Source organism: Parasteatoda tepidariorum, chromosome 1 (genome assembly GCF_982258835.1).
Source record: "Parasteatoda tepidariorum strain Cologne lab strain chromosome 1, Ptep-v5.0, whole genome shotgun sequence".
NCBI classification, from domain to species: Eukaryota; Metazoa; Arthropoda; class Arachnida; order Araneae; family Theridiidae; genus Parasteatoda; species Parasteatoda tepidariorum.
In genome coordinates, this window is record NC_141755.1 from 107,716,839 (window position 1) to 107,734,598 (window position 17,760).

Here is a 17,760-nt window from a genome sequence, read left to right on the forward strand (position 1 = left end):
CCTCCAAGTTCTTTAGGCGCTAAGTTGTAAACATTACTTAAAGAGGTCAACAGTACACAGTTCTTGTTCACTTCTGTAAAACTCTCACTTTAGGCATATGTCTCTTCTGCTAAGGGCAATACAATGGTAAATTAAATTTTAAGTTAATTTAAATAATGAGCTTTCTTTCAATTTTATTTTAAAGCAACTTCTATTTTTATTATATTCTTTACTGAATCTTGAATATTTTTATCCACTCTACAGGAAATTGGTAAAAGTGCTGTACCAGCTGGTTCTGAAGTACAGGAAAGAGATATTTCCACCATAAGACTATGAATGCCTCTTGCATCAAATATCTTACAGTCTTTAACATATTACCCAGGATTACCAGGTACACTCTCTTATTCTTAAAAATCTAGTTGTCCAAGTAGCAATTAATCATAAAAATTTTTTTAAACGTAATAAATTTTTAATTTTAAGTCAAATTGAAAATATATCAGCCTCAAACTATTGCTTTGTTTTACAATAACTTTGATTCTTTGTTAACTTAAATGCAAAAATACTTCGTTCAAATCGATGTATAGTATGCTTTTAAATTATAATAAATATATTAATGTACGTTAAAATTTCTATATTTATTTTATTTTTTTTTGTTAAATTTAATCTGTTTATAATTCTTGCATAAATAAAAATACATTAATAAATTTAATTTATTATTTACAAATGCTTTAATATACAGCATGTTACAAAATTTGACTCACAAATTCATAGGGGTGATATTAGATATGAAAAGGATAAAAACGTAACGCAGAACAAGGGGTTACCAACCACGTTAAGAGGGAAATGGGATTTTACAGTCTACAACGTCATAAAAACGATTCTCAAATGCACATGGAGATGACACCTATGCTTTTGAAGTCTGCCAAACCAATGACAAACCGTACTATTCTCTAGTGTGTCCACAAGTCTTGCTTAAACTAGTGATTTAATTTGACTTCATAGGAAAAAATAGCATGGACTGAGAAACAGGTCACGTTTGCCCCATTCACGATTTCAATCCTCTGAATATCGTTTTGCTGCACCATGTTCTACAATCAGTTTTTATTCTATTAGTGTCTTTTATTATCCCTCTGAATTGGTTAGTTGAATTTTTAGTTACTCTGTTTAAACTTTATAATATATATTCTTCTAACATTTTTGTTTATAGAAATAAAAATAGATATATTCAAGCATCTAAATTAATAAATTTATGTATTTTTTAATTTTTTTAAAATATTTATTTTTATAAATAAAAATGTCTTTTACAGTGAGACTTCACACCTACAACAAGTATCCAAATACTGGACTGGCATCACAAGTATCCTACCACAATCACTGATGCACAAAGATTACATAGGTATGTTTGTATAATCACTGGATTAACTTAGAGTTCATGGTTCATAGCGTTTTTAAAAAGACCTTAAAAGTGCTTATTTTTGTTTTTTAAAAGCTCTTGCTTAATTTTCACTTTTCGAAAATGAGATATTGTCGATTTTTGCTGTGTATTATGCAAAAGTGTGGTTTTCACGTTGTTCTATTCAGAGTTTTCACAATTAATTCAACCATCATCCATGCCGTTGACCCGTAACGTATAATAGCGCCAAACATGTTACATGTTTGATGAAATACTTGGGACTGACTACTGAGTTGGGTTCGATGAGATTCTTGCACTCTCAAATGCAACTCTGCTGCATTTTGCAATTTCAGGCTTCATTTTACACCTACTGAAATCGAACCAAAAAATCTCTCTATCTTTTCATGGTGGCTAATATAATCAAGAAAAGAGTTCTTTGTCAGTAACTAGTTATTTTATCATGATCATATAAAGTCTTTGAAATTTATTTTGCATTTTGTTAATGTAATAGTGCTTAAACTTTTTTTGAATGCTTAAAAAGTACTTTAAAGGTGCTTATTTTTTGTTGAGATATTTCAATGAACTGGAATGTATTTCAATCTGTTAGTTTCATGAGTTTATTAAACAATCTACCTCTATTTCAATTCTAGAACCATTCAAAGTTCTCTTGGGAGAACACAGTCAGCTTCACTACCTCTTGGTCATCCAATGCTACAATCACAAGCCATACTTTTATCACCTCAACAAAATGAACAATATGCTCGCGAAAAGAGACTCTGTGAGCAGCAGCAACATAATCTACTCAAACAAGTAAGAGGTCTTCTGATTGATTTAATTTACAACTTCAGGAATTAAAATATTTTTTGTCTAAAACTTTTGTTCATTCCTTATCAGTTTTTTTATTTTTTGTTCCAAAATAAATACTTTTGGAACTTTTTAAAATTGTTCTTCTTTTTCTAAGTAAAATCTAACTTGAATTTATAAAATATATACTACTATTAACAGGTTATGGAATATCAAGAAAGAAAAAAAATGCTTTTGATGCTTTTCTTTTCTTCCAAATAGTTAAATTTTTAAGAGTGTAGTTTTTATGTCGTTATCCCTCTCTAAATAAAGAAATCATTTCTAAATTATTTCTGTCCCAAACTTAGATTAGTCATCCGTCATCATCACGCTGTTGCTATTCAGTCTCAATTACACAATATTTCTCTGTATACACTCAACTGCTAATGACAACGCAGGAGCTATGCATGATCTCAATGTAACTGGCATGGCCAGCGATCAAAATCCAGTGAACTTAATACAGCTCTCCAGTCTATACACAAAACAGCAATGAATCAACTAGTGGTATTGTTCATCGATTCTATCACAGAAAAAATTCTGGTGAAGGGGTAATGTAGTGTGTCTACCACTACAATTATTTAATTGCAGTTTACTAGTATATAAGACATGTTAACTCAATTCTATGTTGGGACACCATTGCATGGATGAAAGTTGACATTGTCGATAACATTTGTCTTTATGTATTATGTATTTAGGTAAAAATGTTATAATGATTTAAAATTATTCTCCATACAGAACACATTGGTATATAAAGAATGGGAATATTTTGTATGTAATCTGTCACCTCAATTACAATTTCCAAGGGGCCAAATGATTTTAAACTTGCAAATTTTTTTCAAAAAACATGTAGAGGTTGGTTACGAGCGATACCCTTTGAGTTGGTCCCCCTTTCTGCTTTTTTTTCAGTTTCTTGTGGGCCACTACTTGAAAATTGTCAAGACTTGGCGAATTTTCTTTCATTGATCACGATACAGAAATCTTTCCCAAAAAATTATTGATAAATACTCTAGATCAGTGTTTCCCAACCCTTTTTGTTCTGTGCCCCACTCAAGCCTTTCTAAAATTCTTATGCCCCCCTATGTGACATACACATAATTTTTAATATTAAGGAATTGAATTGTTCATATAAGAAACTTAAAGCCTCAAGTCTCCCCACTGTGTTATATCCAGGCGATTTCCTTTTTTTTTACCAGTAAATCATTTACAGCACTAAATCCACATTCAGTTAAATATGAAGATGGAAACGGTAACAATAGTTTTTTTGCATATTTGGTTGAATTTGGGTACTTGATTTCTGTTTCCTCACAAAGCCATGCCATCACTCCTTTTATAAAATAAATAGTTCTAACTGATTTATCATTTTGCATTTCTGAGAGTTCTTCTTGATACTGCATACTTCATAAAGAATTTTCAGATGATCGACAATAACAAGTAAAACGGCATCATTTACTTTTAATTTTTGGGGACAATTAAACTGATCCAAGTTTTTGTTTTCAGACTTAACTCAATAAGGGTAATGAAACCAAATATCTTCGTTTTTGTATCAACAAGAGTTTTATTTGTTCCTTGAAGTTGCTTATTTAATATATTTAGTTTTTCAGAGATATCGGCTAAATAACTCACAAATTCCTTCGACTATTAACAGATACTTCATATCAGGTTTGTCGCTTAAAAAATCACTAAGAGTATCAAGCAGTTTCATGAATCTTTTCAAGCAGTTCCCTTTAGTGAGCCATCTTAGTTCAGAGTGAAGTAAAAGTCTCACATGGTCTGCATTTTGTTCTTTACAAAACAGCTTGAAGAGGAGCTCACATTTGGCATTAGCTTTAATAGCATCGATACACTTTATTACTGAATGTAAGTACTTCATTTAGAGCAGGCGAGATGTTTTAAGCTACCAAGTTTTCCCTATGCACAACTTTATTCCACAATGCACAAGAATCATTTCTGGATTCTCATCTTTCATCAATTTTAAGTAGCAATTTTTCTTGCCCATCATATTAGCTTATTATATAATATCATTTTAGCTTATTATATAATATCTTTGGAGGTAGTGGTGCTTTCTAATCTTTTACATATCAACATTTCTTCAGCAAAATGCCTTTTATCAATATATTTTACGTAAGTTATCAATACTGCCGCACTGTCTATCAAAGTTGATTCATCCATTTTCACTGAGAATTTTCTTGTTTTTAGCTTGTCAACAAGTTTTTTTTCAATATCTTCACTCATTTCGTCTATTCTTCTGCTAACAGTATTGTTATTGAGTGGCATAGCTTTTACATCTTTTTTCAAGAACCGTTTTAAGAAATGCTGATATTGACGGTTTTATTTAATTCTCTCCTATAGTATGATTTTTTCCAAGTTTAGCGATGAATAAAGAAATTTCATAACTAGCCTCAAGAATACAATTATGGGTTGAAGTGTGAGCAGTAAATAAAGACTTGACTGTTGCATTGCAGGCATAAAAGACATAGTATGGTATTGATTTCTATCACTGAATGTTGCGAAACACTACAGAAGTTGCGACGGGCCATTCAGATGCGAACGACTGCATTGTTTAGCGAAATTTTAAAGCGCCAAGGGGTCTACGCAGAGCCTGCCATATGCCGCAGGGAGGTTAGTTAACTTGACGACGCCAAAAACCCAGTTGATATTTTGGTCTCATCAAACGAGTTTATAATACTCATTGACCGCAATTATTTAAGAATTTGCTTTTTTTCTTACAATGTTGGCACCGAAATCTAGCATTGTATTTAAATGGCCCGGAGCAAATAGGTTAAACTCTTGTCGAGTCCATTTTCGAACTGCCCCCCTTAACAATCAAATTACCCCCCAGTGGGGCGTGGGCCCCACGTTTTGGAAACACTGCTCTAGATGCAAAACCTGCTGCTTTTAATACAAAGCATGAAGAATATATCTGCTGTATTAAAAATTTTTTAAAAAGTTTAGAAATGAGAGCATATTCCTATTGAAGCTAATTGATATGTTTAATTCATAATTTTTCCGGTTTCACAACTAGATGACTCCAATGTTTCTATTATTTAACTTCATGAATTGAAAACAAATAAAAACAAAAATTTTATAATTAAAGAAATACATACTTCAATATACAGGGTAACAAAAAATTATAGGGATCATTTTTGAATGTTTTTATTTCCAAAATTTATTACATAAATTCAGCGATGTTTCCCAATATGTCGACCTCCGGCATAATAGATTTGTCTACAACGCTTTGGCCATGCTTTTAAAGCCCGCAAAATGATTTCCTGGGGGGTTTTCTTCACCTCTTCTCTAATAGCTCTTTGAAGGCCTCTCAATGTAGAAAATCGTTTCTTATTTAGTTTGTTTTTCAGATGTCCCCATAGGAAATAGTCGCATGGGGAAGCATCAGGACGGTTTGGAATGCATTGTTCTGGTCTCAGGAATTTCACTTGCTGATCTGTTAGGAATTTCTGGGTGACCTTAGGTGCATGCGATGGGGCAGAGTACTGATGGAACACAGCATCACTATTAGAGTACAATCTGCAGTAATCATCCTTAAAAAAGGGCTTTAATATCTTCTGTATGGAATACTCAAAATTTATTTTGGGCCCAAGGTTTCACAAACCGAGGTTTGGTCACACCATGGGCGGATATGCCCATCCAAACCATTACGCCTTTGACATGAGACACCGTGGTTGATGGTGTCAAGTCTCGCCTGTTCTGTCCACGGCTAAGATATTGAACTTTAGATTTAGCATTGGTATCAGATAGATAGATCCAAGCTTCATCAGTTGTAATGAACTTTCGCCATCTGTCCTTACAGAGAAGCTTGTAGAGAGGCCATAAGCGTTGCCTCCTAATCTGCACCGATCTCTCACTTAAATGATGACATTTATGTTTTTTATGGCATTTTTTCTTCAACTTTTGTTTTAGTTGATAGCTTACAACTTGCTGACTCCCGTTAAGAGCTTTAGCCATGCTTGTCTGTGTTGGAGGATCCGGTTTTGATGTCATCTTATCAAGCTTCTGCAAATCTGATTTCTTCAATTTGCTTGACCGTCCACTTCTTTTTGTTTTTGCATTATTTTGCATCGATCCAAGTTTTGAATTCTTGATGCAACTGATATGGCTGAGTGAAATCGCAATACCTTTCTTTTTAAAATGGGTTTCTATAATCTTGTGGCTCCATCGAAGTTCTAAAAATGCTTGTACTTGACCAATTAGCTTTTTGTCAAATTTCTTCAAAAGCATTTTTGTGATTTTATGAAATAGTATTGCAATTGAAAGTCAAATAGTAGAGCTTTAGATCAGTATGCTATATATGTAAAAAGGTTTTAAAACTTTAGTGGTAGATAACCACAAAAGTGATCCCTATAATTTTTTGTTACCCTGTATATGCGTAAAAAAGCTGATTTTAGTTGATCATTTATAGGTACCTATACATCAGGCATCATTTGGGAAGGCCTCTGTCTCGAACCTCTTGTTGCTGCTCTTAGTCCGATTGGAAGTCTTCAGGAAACGCAAGCTCCTTCTCCTCATTAGGTGCAAACCTCTTTCTTCAAAGAATAACTTTATAAAAATTATATTAAAAACATTCTGGCTACTGCAGAGTAATACTTAAAAGAAAGAAAAACAAGCTATTGAAATCAGATGAATTATTAACGAATTAGATCAAGGGTGGATTAAAATTATAAAAAAAACCTTGGTTATTTAAGATTGAAGCTGAAAGCTGGTTATTAATGAAGGGCAAGTACATTCCAGTAACTCTATTTAAACTGGCTTTTGATGATTTTAATCCCTCCTTCATTCTGATTGACTTTGTAAATGATTTGATTACAAATTTGTTTTTAATCATTTAAGTATTTATTTGCGACCCCTTATTGTTTAATAGTTTGAGCTCTGCTTTTTTTAAAAAAAATACTAAATTTAACTTTTTAACAGGTGTTGTGTACGACAGTTTAATGTTAAAACATCAATGTGTTTGTGGTAGCAATGCTCATCATCCTGAACATGGTTGTCGCCTACAAAGTATATGGGCAAGGTTACAGGAAACCAGTCTTCTTAATAGATGCGAGGTAAGAGGCAATTTCGAATATTAAAGAAATCTCATTTATATAAAACAAATAAATACATAATTCTTATTTTTGTCCATTAACATTTTCATAATCTTACAATGCCACATTTTCATAATTATGCAATTATTTAATGATTCGATGTAAAATTAAATGGTGCAACAAATACAGATAACCAAATCCCATGGCTCAAAATAGTCAAAAGATCTCAACTTAATTTTTTGTCATGTTCACAATATTTGCATTTATTTTCATTTGGTGTTTTTAATAGCCTTTGTCTATACTAAACAAATCCTATCATTGCCAAAAATACAAAAGTAAACTCATTGGATATCTAATCAATCAAATTAGCTCAAGAGAAATTTCTAGTGTAGATAAAAATGTAAAAAAAAGTCTTACCTTAAGGAGAATCCACATATATTAGGAGGTAATATATTAAGAAAGATAAAATGTTCTGTGATAGAACTCAAATTGACTGAGTGTCATAAAAAATAGACTCCTATGAACAAAATACTGGTCATATTTAAAAAATTGCCTTTATTGAAGAGTTTTGTATTTGGATATTTTGAATTGCATTCTAATTATTACAGTTAACCATATTTTAATTCCTCAAAAGTATCCTTATAACTTAGTATATAGAAACAAATAGAAAAGTATTAACTTAATAAATAGAAAAATATTAACAAATGTATCCCATTTTTGGGAGGGGGAAATGTAATTATTCATTTTATATATTCTAATGCTTCCGAAAACAGTTTCACTTTTGCAAGATGCTGAAGAGCTTAAGCTTTTTTAGCAACTTCGATGAAAAATATACTAAAGCATTCTTGAACGAAATTTGATAGCTATATTTTAAAATATGTTATTTTTATATCTCTAAAATCTTATATCTCGCTATATGATACATAAACTGTCATGTTAATTTCTTTTAATTATAAGCTAATTATTAAATTACTGCAATAACCAGTCATTTATAAATAACATTTTCCTTTGCCTAAATGAAATAGAATTGCTGAGGTATGTAATCATATAAATTTTTAATTATTTCAAAAAAGGATGTTATTGTGATTTAAAGAAGACTGGAATGAAAGATCATTAGAACTACAGAGGTTATAAGTTTAACAAGTTTATTTTAAAAGAATTCAATCACATAGTAAATTTATGAAAGTAGGCAAAATATAGGCAATTACATGTAATTAAATTTCTGTAATACTTAATGACATATATTCTAATTGGAAATATTTTATGTTATAAAATAAATTCATATTCATTCTCAGTGTTTAAAAACTTTTAAATGACACCTTTGTTTTATTCGTTCCAGAGAGTCAGATCCAGGAAAGCAACCCTAGAAGAAATCCAGTCTTGTCATAGGTATGCTTCGAAAAAACTTTTAATGTGCATTTTTATAACTTATATTGAATCCTAAATTTACAGTTTATTAAAATATTACATTTTCTTTTTATTTGCTTGTTTAGTGAATCATATACTCTCTTATTTGGGGCCAATCCTTTGAATCGACCGAAACTTGATGCCAGCAAATTAGGTATTAAAATGGTTTTTGTTTTGATAACAGTTTTATGATTATTCATTCATACAAAGGTTGAAAAAAAATTTTACGTTATATTAAGACTAGATTACAATATATGGTGAAACTAAACAGTTCATTGTTGTAAATACTTTTTTTTATCAGTTTTTAAATTTCACCGAGATATACATTAAGTTTAAATTTTAAAATAAAAAGAACTAAATCATCCAATTCTTTTGTCTGTTTCAAGCAATTTCTTGTTCATATTTAATTTTAATTAACTTAACAAGATAAAAAATTGAATGAAAGATAATCATGAAGTTGGAACTTAATTATTTAAGCACTGTTTTACTTCTCTAATAACATTCTGTATCGGCAAACTATATGAGTTTAAAATATAAATCTTTTCTTTTTTTTAATAAAGAACAACTTAACCTCTAACTGCATGGAAATACATTTTTCAGTTTAAATAGGTATAAAATTAAAGATTTTTAATTCGAGAAACTGAATAATATAATTATTTTATTTTATTGAAATTATTGTTTGTAACCCTTTTAATTTAAAATGGAAATTTAAAAAAAAAATTTAAATCTAATTTTAATGTTATTTGAAACTTTTCGTTTACTTCAAATAACTTTTATAAGTTTATAATTTAATGATAATAGTAATTAAAAATAAAAGTTTAATATTTAATCAACTGTAGCTGATCTTCCAATGAAGAATTTTGTGATGTTGCCTTGTGGTGGCATTGGTGTAGATTCAGACACAACCTGGAATGATCTACACACAGCAAGTGCTGCAAGAATGGCTGCTGGATGTGTTGTTGAATTGGCCATGAAAGTAGCAACAGATGAAATAGAGATATTATTAATATCTATATTTTAATGCTTGATAGTTATACAATACAATGATAAGCTTATTATCAATCATCATACAGAAAAATGTTAGTATATAAATAAACTTGAAAATTTTTTGCTTTGCTACATCTTTTAAATCAACTAACTAATTTGTTCATTACTTCTATAAGAATAATTTTGTTTTTCTTACATTGTTTCTTTGCATATTTAATTTCGTTTTCCTTCAAACATTACTTTTTTCCAAGACTAAAGTTTTTAGGGATACTTTAAGTCACTAAAGGACAAAACTTACTGAGGAGTTGAAGACTTTAGAAATAAAATGCAGTAACACAAATAATTTCAGCATTACATATTTTAACTAAGGGGAAAAAGCCCCAAAACGTTGGTTAAAACAGTTTGGGAAAAAAGAGTAACAGATTTAACGGTAACAGCACTTTTTAAATGAAATACTTATTTTGATATTTTAAAATAATTTGTATAAGAAACTTCGAAAATCAATTAATGTTTTTTCCAAGTACATTTTTTGTTTAGTTTTTTTTACAAGATTTGTACATAAATCTACAAATAGTCTACTTTTTTTTCAATAAAATATTCTATTTATTTGTAGAATGGTTTTGCTATCGTCCGTCCTCCTGGACATCATGCGGAACATTAACAGGCAATGTACGTTTTTCCTTCAATGTTTTTTATTGAAATATATATGCATATCGTATAATAATAACGTATAAATATATCATATAACAATATATAAATTACAATAAAGATATATTTTAACTGAAATAAATTGCATTTATCATTAACCAAAATCAATTGCATTATACATTTATATGCAGATATCTAATTAACCTGTAGCAATAATACAGTCATCACACTAACAAAGATAATTTATCGCGTTACATATTTTCTATACAATAAAATAACCTTTGATATTTATAATTATTTTAAAATTATCGTCTTAAAGTATCAGAAAGAGTGCCAGAGAGAGAGAAAGGTATCAGAGCGATAGAAAAAAAATAAGTTATGCTATGCATGAAAAATCAAGGGTTTGGTCTCTAACTTAAAAAAATGCTATTAAAATAAAGGGATAATTCATAAATTAAAATTATAAGGGGAATATAATTTGAATTTAAGTGGGAATAAATTAATTAGGGGGATTAGGGTAAGAGAGCAATTCTCATTTTCACATGGAGCCTTCTATTCAAGATAGGAAAAACAGATTGTTTCACGAAAAGAATTTCTTACAGAAATGTTTCTCAAACCTTCTAGGAAATAAAAAAAAGGCAATTTCATACAAGACTATGACTTCAACTAGCAATATAGTAATTGTCAACAAATTCTAGATACTGGTGGACTTTTTAAAAATAGCTCATATTAATCTTGAAATACTTTACTTTGTAAATAGTTTTGAGAGTTCATCATGTTTTGTTTCTTGCACTTTTTTTATCCAGTATGTAACTACAAAAATAATTTTTAAATTTAGCAAAATAAATTAATGCCCTCATAATAAGTTCAAAAATGTATTACAATATTTTAATTAGTTTATCAATCTATTTTCAATGTTTTACTAAATTTAAATATTCTCAAAACTGTCTAGGATATATTTGTGGAAATTGTTTTAATATTTTCTTTCACAAAGCTAAAGCATTTCTAAAAAATCTATAGCCTAGTTATAGCATTTTTAAAAAAATAAATAAATAATAGTAATTAAAACATTTTCATTTACATTGCCCTTCAAAATTTTTAATATATTTCTATATTATTAAAGCAGAATGAATCTTCTCTAAAAACTAAGATAAAATTTTTACACCAACATTCTTTAATATTACAGGGGTTTCTGCTTCTTTAATTCTGTAGCAATTGCAGCGAAACAGCTAAGAGAAAAGCTGAAGCTTGAGAAGATACTCATTCTTGATTGGGTAACATTTGTTTGTTAAACTAATGCTTTAGAAAAATATATTTGTTGTGCTTATTTTAACAAGAAAAGTGAAACATCCAGGAAAGATCACATCTATGTAGCGACCACATCTATTTATGACCACTTTTGGGAATCTGAAATTATCGACAGTTTTTTTAAGCTGCTCATCATTCAGCGAAATTGGTTTTAAACAAAGTTTACATAACATATGAGTAAAGCCCGAATTTTGATGAGATCGGCATTTTTTTTCTTTTTCTTTACATTTTTATTTTACTTTACCGTCGTTGAACAGACGACCCAAGTTTGCGACTACTGATGTTCAATTCCATAGCCTTCAAGTTTTGAACCCAATCCGGAAGCCAAGGGAACTTCTGGATCAAGTATTGGATGAAATGTGTCGTCGCGGAGGACTTTTTGATAGAACTAACCCGCATTTGCGTTACATGGAGAGGAAAACCATGAACACCCCCCACGGTTAACTTAACGGGTAGGGGAATCAAACCCATGATTCGTCTACCACTGATGTTTTTTCACGTCAGCACTGTGGCCGGAGTTCGTATCAACCACCCATCACTGGGATTCGGAAGCGGTTCACCTCATTGGAAGGCGAACTCTCTCTCTCCCCCTGAGCCTCCATGACTCTTTCGACAAGTACTGTTATTAATGACACTTTTACCATGATTATTGCATTGGATATTGTAAATATTGAGCGAAGTATTGATCAAAATCAAGTATTGAGCGAAATTTGTCTTCGTAGAGGACATTTTGATGGAACTAACCCGCATTTGCATAACATGGCGAGGAGAGCCACGAAAACCTCCCACGGTTAACCAGACACGATCGAACACTGCAAATATTTTAAGTCAGCAGTGTGGTTGGCGCAAGCTGGGGGCGAAACTTGCCTACGATCTACCATCGCTGGGATTCGAACCCGGTCTACCTAATTGGAAGGCGAGCTCTCTATCCCCTGAGCCAACACGAGCCATGTTTTTTATTTTTAGACGCTTCTGCTAGTTCAGTGCATTTTTTGAAGTTTATTTTTACATTATTACTAGCTCATTTTTACAACATTCACTCATTTTAAGACCTGCAGACAGTTCTAGTTGCAAATAGTTTAGAGTCTTTATTTATTTACAGTTTGTACAGAAGTACAGTGAGTTTAAAAAAAAAACGAGAGTTAGTTTCTGAATTCGATTTCACAGTGCATCAAAATAGTTATATTTTTCACTAATTCAAAAATAAAGAAAGAAAAGTTATCTTATTTCATTTTAATATAAATGCTTGAATACAATTGTATGCTATATGAAATTTTAAGAAAGATGTATTTGAGATTTAATTCTTGTATTTAACTCTTGTACAAGTCAGAGATGCCAACTTGCTCCGGACAGCAAATATATATTTTAAAGTGGTAGTTTATCATTTGTAATTCTTTGTTTAATAAATTCAATTTAGTAGATTTTTATCCACCACTATTTATAAATAATTCGCAGGCTTATATAATTCACCACTTTGTATTACTTATGTCATGCTATACCTTTTTAAAAGCAAGCAAAAATAGTCAAATATTTGAAAAAATTAACTTTGTAGTTATTTACCGTTTTTTTAATTATTTTGGCGTGTCCGGAGCAGTTGGCATCTCTGACAAGGGATTTTTTAAATAGGAAAAACTAACATAAATTTTAAAATTTTAATATTTACATGGGTCCGCCTGCCACCTTACTACTTTCGAGAGTCGTTTGTTGGCACTTCTACGTTAAATCATCTGAAAAAAATTGCATCCCCAAAAAACAAAAAAATTTCCTGAAAAGCACAAGTTCTATCTAATTTCTAACAATAAAAACCACAAGTTTGAATTTTGACTCCATATTTATAGCCTTTTTAATACATCGTTAATCCATACGTTAAACTATAAAAAAATTGTTAGTAACAATTTTATGGCAAGTGTTAGCTAATATTTGACCTAGAAACTTCAAGTTTGAGTTTTGCCTCGAAACGCTGAACCCTTGTAGATGATTATTAACCTTAAAAAACTCGTTAACCAGAATTTTTTTTTGAACCAAAATAAAAATAAAATTACGGCTATAATAGCTTTTTATTAGCTTTAATTATGCTTTATATTATGCTTTATTTATGCTTTATATTATGCATTGCACTGAGTGCAGGGCTGATTGAGCTCTGGAAAAAAATCCAGATTTCCGGAATTTTCACTAACAGTGATCCGGAGGTTTCCGGAGATCAAAGGTCCAGACGTTTAAAAAAATCATTGATCACAGAAGTTTCCAGAAATCAAATTTTCAAAGGTGGAACTTAAAAACACAGTTTATTTTATTTGTTTGTAAGGGAGATCCAAAAAGATACTTTATAAGTTTATATTCATGATTAATATTCATTTTTTATCAGTAAATAGTTGTTATAATCATAAACTCAAGAAAGAAAGACATATTTGTAAATTTTAATTACTTCTCCAGGTCATCATAGGTATGTGTAAAATTTTAAATATATTTTAAGTAAACAAAGAAATATTGAGATAATGGAAAAAAAAAACTTTGTTTAAATTTCCTTTCTGATTTATCAATTTAAACTGCTTTTTTTTTATCTTAAGAAATTTTCCTGAATTTTGACTTGCGATCACAATCAGCTCTGAAGGTGATTGGAGTACCCTGAACTGAGTTACAGCCTCTTTCATATTTGATGATTTATCAATAGCCGATGTTATGCCAGATGATAAACATGCGTAACGATTTTTTTTATTCAGCAGCTCCTATATGTTGACGTACTTTAACTAATTTTAAAACTTGATTAGAATACAAGTCTGGTTGCCTAAACAAATGTGGTAAAACATGCCTTTCTTTACCATGCATTGATTTTGGTAAATTTGTTTTGGAAAATCCTGTGTAAATTCGAGACTTTTGTTTGCTTAACATTTTTAATCATGAAGTTTTTATTTTGAATTAAATGAACAATCAGTTTATATTCAATGTAAAAATGCTGCAATCGCGCGAATTATCACACCTTATCTTAAAACAAAGATGTACAGTTGTCAGATTAATTAAAGTTTTTAAGCGTTATTTTCATTAAAGTCACCATTTCATCAGAATTTCTTACTATTAGAAATGCAAAAGCACCAATGTAATTGATTAATCTGGTTTTATCTCTAATGAAATTAATGTCGCTTTTGTTATTTTATTGTCAGATCACGAGCATGAACAATTTGTATTATATATTGATGAACTTAAACACCACCTGGCAAAGACTTGTAGAAGTTTTTGACTCAGATGACGAGAACAAAACAAGTCAATTAATTCAATTGTTTACCTGTGGTCGAAACATGTCTACGCTCTTTGATAGAGACAGCGGTGGTACAGCTCGTCATTTTGAAGAATTACGTCAGCAGATGAAGAGTGACAGAAACATTTCTGCAAAGAATGATGATTTTAAATATGTTTACGACGAGTAAGTATATAGTTTGTTAATAACGAGTAAGTATATAGTTTGTTAATATAATAATAATAGTTTGTTAATATAATAATACTAATGTACTATAATAATTGCATCATTGAATTATTAATATTTTGTTATGATGGTAATTTTATGTTCAGCTACCAAGTGGCATGTTTTGTAATGATTGCAAATTTATTTTTAGCTGCCAAGTGTCATATTTAGTAATGATTGCAGTTTTATTTTTCAGCTGCCAAATGCCTTATTTTGTAATGATTGCAGTTTTATTTTTCAGCTGCCAAATGCCTTATTTTGTAATGATTGCAATTATATTTTTAGCTGCCAAATGCCATATTTTGTAATTATTTATTGCAATTTTATTTTCAGCTGCCAAATGCAACAGCCTGTTTCGAACTTTAAAACAAAATAGACTAACTCTTATGCTATAGAGTCAAATGAAACCATTTGTGAGAGGGAAAATTATTTATTCACCCAACAGCAAAGCCGCTTTCAAAATTTTAACCAGAGTAAGTTGTTTTTCTCATTAATTGTACAAATATGTAATTTGTAATAAGCATTTCAAAAATTTGAAACTTTTTTACTTTGCAGGTGAATGAAACCTTTTCTCCCCTTGTAAATGCCGTTGAGTTGAGCAACCAGTGGCTTGACACCTGGTCTGTTAAAATATCTGAAGCATTGAACAAAAGCCATGATCAATGAGCTATTATTGAAGTAATTATGTATTTCACTTTTTTAAAACAAATTAGATTTAACTTAAATGCATTTCTTAAAAATATGAGTCCCAAAGTGGACTGGTCGTAAAGACCCGTTAGAACACCGAAGTCAACCATTACTGGCAGCAGTCAGTAAGCGGGGTGGGTGACCACTTTGATCAGCCTGTGTAGAAACCGAAGATGCACATTATCGGTCCTCGTTTAACTGTTCTACTGTAAAGTGCTCAACTTCACCTTTCGGATCGTCAGGCTACCAAAGCAGGGGAGCTATCTCCGCTGCAGAGGATCAAAATTGCGATGACAGGTCTTAAGATCATGATCTGTGATATTTTCCTGATCGTCGCTAATACCCCATTGTGCAGCTCTAGTGTGACGGAATTAAAGTACCTACCCTAATATGAAGCAAAATATTTTTTCTCTACAACCAGTTACAAAATTATTGTAATTTTTAAATTATTTACAATTTGTTGAAACAAAGCTTGCAAAAAATTTCTTGGCATTTTTTTCCAACAACATTACCTATTAAATAAGTTTGACTCTGGCGAGTTTCAGAATAAATAGCTTACGTCTGAACATATTATTAAACTATGTCAACAATCAGTATCAATCTTTGCTTAAAATTAAACACATTATTAAACTGTATCAACAATCAGTATCAATCATTACTTAAACAATCATGATCACAAAATAAATAACTTACCTCTTAACACATTATTAAACTGTATCAACAATCCGTATCAATCTCTTCTTAAAATTAAACAATCATTCATGATTTAATTTAATCTCAAATGCATGCTCATAACAATTTTCAAATCTACTTTTTTTTCTATGAATTATTGCAGCCTGATACCTTGCCATTTCAAGATTTGTTGGAGGAGCTGTTGTCTAATGTGACTGTTACAGGAAAAACAAATGAGACCTTGTTGATTGTGATAGAAACCATGAATGAAATAGCCAAAGAAATTCTCTCAAATTCAACTGCATGGTTAAATAAAATAAACAGTGTGATTGAGGAGGTCAGGGATTACTTAGGGGTAGGTCGAAATTGTTTTCACAAATCATTATTACTTTTAAAAGTAAAAGCAAGTTAATCAAATGTAAAAAGAATATTTATTCTAAATATTACTAAAAATAAGTTTATTAAAACCAATTTCGTAAGAAAATAAAGTTTGACCTACTCCAACAATTTCCATATAAGAAGGCTACTGAAATATAGTGTTATAAATATTTTTTACAAGACCTACTACATTTCATTATGAGTTAGTGAAAATGAAGTAATAACAAAACAGATAAATATATTTCCAATATAGTTCCAATTTATTAATAATATATCACTGAAATAAATTAGTTTAATTTTATTGTTATTGAAATGTTTGGCGATCGTTGGGGTGCACTTTGTCACCTCCTCGAAGGTATGTTAGAAATCAAGGTAGTTGTTTGTTTGTCTTGGACGGGAGAGGGTCTCCCTTGGTTATGTAAGAGCTGGAGGCTCTGAGTCAAATATAATGCCTAGTTTCTTTTGTTTTTGTATAAAGTTAAATTTATTGTTTTAAAATCTGGTGTAGTTATTTGTATGAAAGCCAGGCGTTACAGTTATTTTTCTACAACTTTTAGGAAAGCAAAAAAATAGGACTCTGAATGAAAAATAAAATTTACATAGTTCTTAATTCCCATACTCAATTCCTAACATTGAGCTATAGTTCAGGTATGAGAAGAATTGGAGTACTTTAATTACAATTAATTTGTTGTTTCTACTGATCTTTATTTTCTCCCTTAGAAGGGGAAAAAAAGCATAAACTTATGGGTTTTTGCTTATTTTGCAAGAAAGGCTGAGCAATCTATTTGAATTAGCATCTCTGTAGTATGTAATTTTTTTCCTCCAACACTAACTGATTAAAAATATTCTTTTCCCTTTGCAGTGTTTTGAATTGAATCGTTTTGTTGCGCTGAATACAGAGAAGGACTGTAACGTATCATAAGCTATATCAAGAACTATTCAGTTTTTCTTTTAAATAAAAA

The 17,760-nt window shown here is 30.4% G+C and overlaps 3 protein-coding genes across 4 annotated transcripts in view; all 3 read left to right on the forward strand.

The window, feature by feature from the left end:
* The first annotated feature begins 6,632 nt into the window (after nucleotides 1-6,632).
* LOC147816687 (histone deacetylase 4-like) lies at nucleotides 6,633-9,682 on the forward strand. Its single transcript, XM_087157200.1, has 5 exons — nucleotides 6,633-6,742; nucleotides 7,142-7,275; nucleotides 8,594-8,643; nucleotides 8,748-8,815; nucleotides 9,501-9,682. The coding sequence occupies exons 2-5, from the start codon at nucleotides 7,162-7,164 to the stop codon at nucleotides 9,680-9,682; spliced, it is 414 nt and encodes a 137-aa protein (XP_087013326.1). The 5' UTR covers nucleotides 6,633-6,742; nucleotides 7,142-7,161.
* Nucleotides 9,683-10,258: 576 nt separating this feature from the next.
* On the forward strand, nucleotides 10,259-17,706 carry LOC147816688 (uncharacterized). Of its 2 annotated transcripts, XM_087150337.1 has the most exons (7): nucleotides 10,259-10,317; nucleotides 11,483-11,570; nucleotides 14,763-15,022; nucleotides 15,395-15,534; nucleotides 15,617-15,739; nucleotides 16,584-16,775; nucleotides 17,661-17,705. In XM_087150337.1, coding segments are annotated over exons 1-4 (393 nt in total). In that variant the 5' UTR covers nucleotides 10,259-10,315; the 3' UTR covers nucleotides 15,438-15,534; nucleotides 15,617-15,739; nucleotides 16,584-16,775; nucleotides 17,661-17,705. The 2 variants fall into 2 exon arrangements, with proteins under 2 accessions (XP_087006463.1, XP_087006464.1); XM_087150338.1 differs by lacking the exon at nucleotides 16,584-16,775 and having other exon boundaries at nucleotides 17,661-17,706.
* Nucleotides 15,463-17,760, forward strand: part of LOC107447749 (phospholipid-transporting ATPase ABCA1) — a 49,937-nt gene continuing 47,639 nt past the window's right edge. The window contains 2 exon segments of the mRNA XM_087157203.1: nucleotides 15,463-15,534; nucleotides 16,584-16,775. Of these exon segments, the coding sequence (XP_087013329.1) occupies nucleotides 15,463-15,534; nucleotides 16,584-16,775 (264 nt within the window).

What these genes read in the sequence shown, in the direction of transcription:
- LOC147816688 (XM_087150338.1), top strand. An exon ending in AGATACTCATTCTTGATTGG is followed by an intron (nt 11,571 to 14,762) that starts GTAACATTTGTT and finishes TTTTATTGTCAG; the next exon opens with ATCACGAGCATGAACAATTT. An exon ending in TTTAAATATGTTTACGACGA is followed by an intron (nt 15,023 to 15,394) that starts GTAAGTATATAG and finishes TTTTATTTTCAG; the next exon opens with CTGCCAAATGCAACAGCCTG.
- LOC147816687 (XM_087157200.1), top strand. Translation starts at nt 7,162, where the DNA reads ATGTTAAAACATCAATGTGTTTGTGGTAGCAATGCTCATCATCCTGAA. An exon ending in GTCTTCTTAATAGATGCGAG is followed by an intron (nt 7,276 to 8,593) that starts GTAAGAGGCAAT and finishes TATTCGTTCCAG; the next exon opens with AGAGTCAGATCCAGGAAAGC. An exon ending in ACTTGATGCCAGCAAATTAG is followed by an intron (nt 8,816 to 9,500) that starts GTATTAAAATGG and finishes AATCAACTGTAG; the next exon opens with CTGATCTTCCAATGAAGAAT.